The 7,430-nt window shown below is 33.3% G+C and overlaps 1 protein-coding gene across 1 annotated transcript; it reads left to right on the top strand.

Annotated features, from left to right (window-relative positions):
* The first annotated feature begins 5,570 nt into the window (after window positions 1–5,570).
* Window positions 5,571–6,066, top strand: LOC143606329 (uncharacterized). Its single transcript, XM_077082131.1, has one exon. The coding sequence runs from the start codon at window positions 5,620–5,622 to the stop codon at window positions 6,064–6,066; it is 447 nt and encodes a 148-aa protein (XP_076938246.1). The 5' UTR covers window positions 5,571–5,619.
* Window positions 6,067–7,430: the final 1,364 nt, after the last annotated feature.

Here is a 7,430-nt window from a genome sequence, read left to right as displayed (position 1 = left end):
TATATTTTTACAACTTTTGTGAACCGGTGTTTTTGTTAATATAAACGCTATTGAATCGTTACTCTTATTGAAAGTATATACAACGGTGTATGTATTTACAACAGATACATACTGAAAAACATACAAGCAGCAAAATATATTAATTAGTACCCAATTATATATAATTTGCATTTAGAATAATATATTAGCATCTTTACACCAATATTTAACCAGCTTTACAATTTCTTCTCTAACTCATTCTTTTCATTCTTTGATTTTAGGTAGTGTAACGACCCAACTCTTGAGAAAATAATAAAATGGAAATTATTGACACATCCTACATCGGTTGGGGAGGAGAAACACTCACATAACATTAGTTGGCGGTAGCTGGGCTGTTACAGGTAGTCATGAAAGTCTTTTAGTGTAACAATCACAAAATCTGTAATTGATTGCTAGCTATGGGAGGAAGAAGAGTTCATCACCTAAAAGTATATTGAAATAAAAGTTGTACCATAGTTACTAAATTAGAATAATATATATCAAATAGATATAAATTACTTACAAGATGATCATCACATGTAATCACAATCTCGTACTTGACCATTATAACATTGTAACCACATTCCCAATCTGATTTTTGTTGCGGGCATTACATTTAAAAGAAATTAAACTAATTAAAAAAATAATGAAATTGCAAGGCAATAATCTAAATATAATTAAACTAATAGCCCAGTCCCTAGTTCAAAAGCATTATCAGAACGAATGCATTTGATAGTGGTGCCAAATTGATTACTAACCATTTCAATGAAATATTGAAGAATAGGAAAAACATTGCTTTTAGTTGAAAGCAAGTGTGTCCAAGTGGTTCTGCTATAATCATCCACAATGGTTAAAAAATATCTGAAGCCGTTATAAATAGCTATATGATAAGGCCCCAAACATCAATATGAATTAGCTCAAAAATTTTGCTAGTCGATGTAGAGCTAATTGGAAATGGCAGTCTATGTTGTCTAACCTTATGACAAACATCACAATGCTCAATAGTTTTGAAAGAAGAATTAGAAATGAAAGATAATTGCTTCAATTTGTAAACTGGCAAATGTCAATGTCCTAGACGATTATGCCAAGTTTCAATAGTTACAACAGAGTTACAAGTTTTATTGAAAGAACAATCAGCAAGATTCTTGATAGCTTCAAGAAGATAAAGACCATTGAGCATTTTACCAAGAACCAGATGGCTCTTCAGAAAAGGGGCCTGTAAAACACAATTGTTTTTAGAGAAAAGAACAGTGCCATCAGTATCAGAACATAATCTTGAAACATAAAGAATATTATTTCTAAAATGTGGTACCAAAAGAACTTTGGATAAAGAAAGTTTATTAGTTAAAGGAACAATTCCATACTGATGAACAGTAACACTGGTGCCATTAAGAAGAGTGATAAAAATTGGATTTTGTAGAAATGAAACGCTTGAAAAGAATTTTTAACCATGACACATATGATCATTTACACCAGTGTCAATAATCCATTTTGAAAAAGATGAGAATTGCAAGACATTATACCTTGGAAAGAGTTATGATTGATGGTTGTAGCGTTGTTAGCAGAAAAAGTGTTAGAAGTCCCAATTGGTTTTGCTGCAACAAAACCATCAAGTCATGATATTGTTGCTGAGTTATTCATTGTTGATCAGCATGTTTATGATCATTTTGTCCTTGTTCTTCAGCAAGATTAGTAAACTTCTTTCCTTTAGCAAATTTATAATCCTTTGGAAAACCAATCAACTTATAACATTTGCTCACCGAATGCTCATTCCTTTTACAGTGAGTACACACCAGAGTTCTTCTATTTTCTCCAGTTCCACCACTGACCGGTCCTCCAGTATTAGCATGCATAGAAGCAGAGGATGCGGTGAAATCAGTGGTGGTGGTGTGAATTTCTCTCTGTTTTCATCTTGTATCAAGATCCCATAAGCACGATCGATAGAGGGAAGAGGCTGCATCATCAAAATATTGCTTCTGATCATGTCATAGTTTGGATTCAGTCCAACAAGAAACTGAATTAGCCTTTGATCTTCCTCTCGTTTGACAAAAGCATGAGCAGCCCTACACGTGCAAGAAGGAATGGAGTTTACAGCATTCAACTTGTCCTAATAGGATTTCATCTTAGCACAATAAGTAGCAATGTCATTACTTCCTTGGGAGATTTGACAGAGATTCTTTTGAAGTTGATAGACTCTAGCGCCACTTGCTTGTCCATATCTAGAATTAAGCTCGTTCCAAAGAGTTTGAGCTGTTTCGGCATACAGAACACTATCACGAATATCATGATTATGAGTGTTGAGAATTCAAGATATCAACATATCATTGCACCTTTACCAAAGGGCAAGATATGTTTGATTGGCCGGCATAGGGACGGTGTTATTAATGAACCCAAGTTTGTTTTTAGCGGAAAGAGAAATAAACATTGCTCGTTTCCAGGCACCATAACCATCCCGTCAAAATATTTTGAGACCAGAATCATGCCAGGATGATCGGATGGCTGAAGGTAAAGGGGATTAGACAAATCAATCCCAAGATTTTGAGCGAAGGAAGTGTTAGGGACTTCCATAGAGGATAACACAGAAAAGAACCAAAAAACGAGAAGCAAAGAACTTATGCGCTGAAAGTAATCAGAAAACACTTATGCGCCGCATATTATATGCGGCGCATATGTATGAGATGAACACATATACGTTGAAGAAAGAAAGAACCTATGTGGTGCATATGTTTATGAACATATGCGCCGGGTGAAAAGGAGAAATTTTGACATTTTGAATAGAATTTTGTGAAAGAATTGGGATGAAATTTGGTAGGATTAAACACGAATGTATAAGAAACGATTGGTGCAAATATGAAGAAATTTTAACGGTGAAAACCTCGAGAAAAAGACAAAAGAGATGAAAAAGAAGAAATATATGGAAGAAACAAGATGAAAACCAGCAGAAAAGAAGAAACAAATCAAAGAAAATGATCAAAAGATCAAGAATCAAGAGATACCAGCTGATGAAGAAAGAAAAACTAGATAAAAGATTGAAAAACCGGTTTAAAACGAAGAGCAGGCATTAATAACCATGTGATGATATAAAACCGATAATACGAAAGAAAATTGAAAAGAAGAAGAGAGAGAATTTTATTGCTCTGAAATCAAGATTACATTCAAATTAAAGCAAACAAAGTATATATATATACTATCATATGTAGCGTATATGTTGGCCGTATAACATATGCGGCGCATATGTTATGAACAACATATGCGCTCACATGCTACTTGTATTATTACGTCTTAATAAAAAAAAATACAATTGATAAATAGTGTTATTTTGTATGACAAAAGCAATTTTGGAATTAATATATCTTAATTATTTCACTTTCAAATTATTACAACCTTAAATATAATATTTTTATTTATGCACAAAAGACTATAAGGCAGAACCTTTTTCCTGTCGTCCTTAACACAAGATGCTGGTCTGTAGGTTGCAATTAATAAACAATAATTACAACATCAGTAGTGTGAAATAAAAAAAAAATTACCTTATAGTTGGCAAGATTGAATATTTAAGCCATAACCTAAATAACCAAATCAAAGAGCAAAACTTATGGTCCATTGTTTAAGTGGTGCAAGATCCCGAGTGTTTTTGCGTTTGGCATTCGAGATATTTTGGAGTTCTGAAAATATACAAAATTCGTAAAAAAGAAGGCTAAAATGTTCCATGCTATTAGCCTGGTTACAATTTGGAGCGTGTGAAGGACAAAGAATGCGTTGGTGTTTGATGGGAAACCGGCCCACTTGAAAGAGTTAGTGGGAAAAATAAAATTACTTGGCTTCCTTTTTATCTGGAATAGGTTGTGTGCGGTGTCATTGTCATGGGAGGACTGGAGATGTTTTAGAGTGTAGTTATGTTTTGTGGTTTTGTGTTTTCTTGGCAGATTGTAATGGTTGTGGGCTCAGCATCTTGCTATGCTCTTCGTTTAATGAAAAAGTTTTTATTGATTGTTAAAAATTAAATAAATAAATAACATACAATGAAGCTTGTCTAGATTGTTATCTTAACTGGGATTATTTTGTTTGATACAAATACCCTATTATATGTTATTTATATTATGTAATTCATATCAACGACTAAATGCATGATAACTTACTCAAAAGGTAAGTTCAAATATGTACACTACAATTTATATCGACTTTTATTACTAAATTAAGTCATTAACTATTGTTATTCAAGATGTTAATTTGTTTTCATAAAGTCAAGACTATTTCGTTGAAAGTTTTAGTCACTAATTTAAATAAAATAAATTCACATTAAAAATAGATATTATACTTTAATAGTTCTTTTTCAGAATGACAATATTATTAAAAAGACTAGCATATATTAAACAAAAAAAAAATTGTTAGAACTTAAAAGTTACAAAAAGAGGTAGGAAAATAAGACTAATCCGACGATCTATTATTATTAATTCAATTACAAGAAAGAAGCATAATATTATCAACCGTTTTAAGAGGCGATCGAGTCTCCCTTTTGAAAAGCAAAGAGTTTCCCGTCTTTCATATCATCCAAACAATTAAATAAATTAATATCGTCTTCAATTTGTTTCTCTTTATAGATCCCAAAGAGTCATTTAGCATGATTTTTTTTACATGTATAGGGGATGTTGATATGACTAGCCACTCCAATACAATAACATAACAAACTCCATATAGTAGCCGAGAACCTACACTTGAAAAATAGGTGATCCACCTTCTTGTCACCTGAGGTGCTAACGGGCAATAGTTAACAGTTTTAATCGTGAAGAACCTATTCAAAACAGCTATTGTTAATCTATCCAAATAAAAAATATTGTCTTGTACTTGGTGTCATAGATGTCGGGTACTCGATTAATCATTACTCGCCGGTGTCAGGCATACCTACGGCTATCAAATATACATGTTATCTTTTTAAATACGATCTGCTGAAATTCCCAAATACATTTTTTACTATTTTAACCTTTATATTACTTCATTAGTATTACCAAAGAAAATTAGAAATATAAATATAACTAGAAAGTGTATTTTTTTTTAACGGCCATTTATATTACTGACAGACCACTAACCTACCCATTATAGATGAGAAAACCCTCTTGCCTAACTTAACCCTCTATTTTTCAGTCACAAGTTAGGCTTAAAAGTAAAACCCATGACATTTTTTTTTCTTTACATGAGTCTTTGGATGCATTAGCTTAACTTAAGCTATACATAATTGGCATAACTAAAGTAAAGAGTGTTAATTAGTAGTCACCCGATTACAAATAAAAATAAAACTAAAATGTTTAGTTCAACCCAATAAAATAAAATTCGGGTTTGTTTATAATCCCTAGGCTATAAACAAATTCACAATTTTTCTCCTTAAAACAAATGTCAATAATACACAAAGACGACCAAGTGTAGACTAACACTAAAGTGGTCCTTGAAGCGTGTCACCTAAACTAAACCCCCAATTCACCTTCTTCAACCTTCATCCATCAACAACAAAACACTATCCATTTCATTTAACCCATGGCCGATAATAATCCTAATCCCGAACACCAACAGCCTCAATCCACCTCGTACCTGATCCTCCTAAACCTCATGAGCAAACGCCGCACGTGGGTCCTCCTCTTCCTATTCGTCTACACAATCCTCTTATCCTCCTCTTGGAACCTCCTTAAATCCGTACTCTCATGGTACGACTCGGCCGTTGCCACCTCACCCTCCACTTGGCCAGCGATCTACGCATCGGCGGCCCTGGGAGTAATATTCGGCTTACTCTCCATGGCTGCTGCCTTAGCCGTAGCCATCCCGGCCACCCTGGTCACTTGGATCTCGGTCTTGGTCTTGCTGACCTTTTTCGGAAGACCCAGGAAGTCGTTGGTGGTGGAGGGGAAGAAACTCACGGCCGAGATTACTCGCACCGTCGGCAAGATTTTGATCAAAGAAGGGAATTTTGTTGCTGCTGTTTGTGCCGTTTTGGGTTATTTTTTGCTTGTTAGAAATGGGGAAAAGAGTCATGTACACAATAATAATAATAATGTGTAAGTTTTAGTTTTAATGATATTTTTACAAGTTAGTGTTACGGTTTTTTTGTTGTTTTTGTGTTGGATGGTAGATTTTAGTCATGGGTACTTTTTTCTGCATATGATTTAACTATGTGTGTGTATTTTTGTTAGAAGAAAAAGGTCGAAGGTCATGTAGCAACATAATGAAAGTATATATTCTCTTCTTGCAATTGAAGTAAACTTTTTGATTGTTTATTTGGTGTTTTTTCCTTTTTCTATAAGGTGATATTAAACTCTAGGTTGGGCAAGAAAATCTAGGACAGACTTGACGTATGACAACTCTTTTGTCTTGGAAACTACGGTATTATATTTTATTATATACTAAAACTAGTTGGAAAATCCGATTTAGAACGACGACTTTATTTGTGCGTTAGGTCATCATATTCTCTGACTAGCAGAGACCCGTTACCTTACTCTGGTAAGATTGTTGTTTTAACCGGGTTTATGCTGGTTCAGAGTTTCGCTTGGTCATTCCCCCGAAAACCATACGGACGACTGCCAGTTGACAGTTGTTATGCCACCATAAGAGAAGAACTCTCTGACGTAACACACGGTGGAACCGATATTTCTTGGCTTCAGAGTTTGTTATGGCACCGATATTTGCTATAACAAATGAAAGAGAAAATAAACAAAAATCGGAAAAGAAAAAGAAAATAAGGCGTGATATACCTAAAAAAATATTTAACAATTTTATACATCATGGTAACAAGAATACTCGATTTTATTTGAATACAACTCAGTTAACAACAATAATTTTCTTTTCTAAAAGTTTAACAGAAATAACTTTCAAAGAATAATCAAATTAAATGAAAATTAAATGGATTAAAGACTTATATTATTTAAAGTGTAAGAGGTGAAACAGAAATTAAAAAATAAATAAAGCAAATTGTAGGGTATAGAAAACAAATCGCAAGATTAATATGTATTGTGATAAGGAAGCTAATACAAGTCGTGTATGGAGAGCCATCTCCGAAAATTTAAATACCTAGAACGAGCATAAAAAAAGACCCGTAAGCCCTAACAAGTAACAAAATATATAAGATATTTTTTTAAACGACATTAACGCTATAACAATAAAAATAGCAAAATTATAGTAATAAACTCAAATACAATAATAGCTAACGTCTAACCGATGATTTGTGAAGTTCTTCTAGCATTTTTGACAGCAAATTGTTTGATAATCTCTTCGTAGTTTATATTATCTAAGATTTCGCTCTCGATAGTTATCGTCGCCAATCCATTAAGTCTTTCTTGGGACATTGTGGATCGTAAATAAGATTTTAAAAACTTCAACTTTGAAAATCTTATTTCTGCGGATGCTACTGTGACTGAAATAGTTAACAA

This window comes from Bidens hawaiensis, unplaced genomic scaffold (assembly GCF_021521415.1).
Source record: "Bidens hawaiensis isolate Kalapana, Puna unplaced genomic scaffold, B.hawaiensis_p1.1 tig00074333_1, whole genome shotgun sequence".
NCBI classification, from domain to species: Eukaryota; Viridiplantae; Streptophyta; class Magnoliopsida; order Asterales; family Asteraceae; genus Bidens; species Bidens hawaiensis.
The sequence above is the reverse complement of the archived record's forward strand: the minus strand, read 5'-3'. Positions and strand labels throughout refer to the sequence as shown.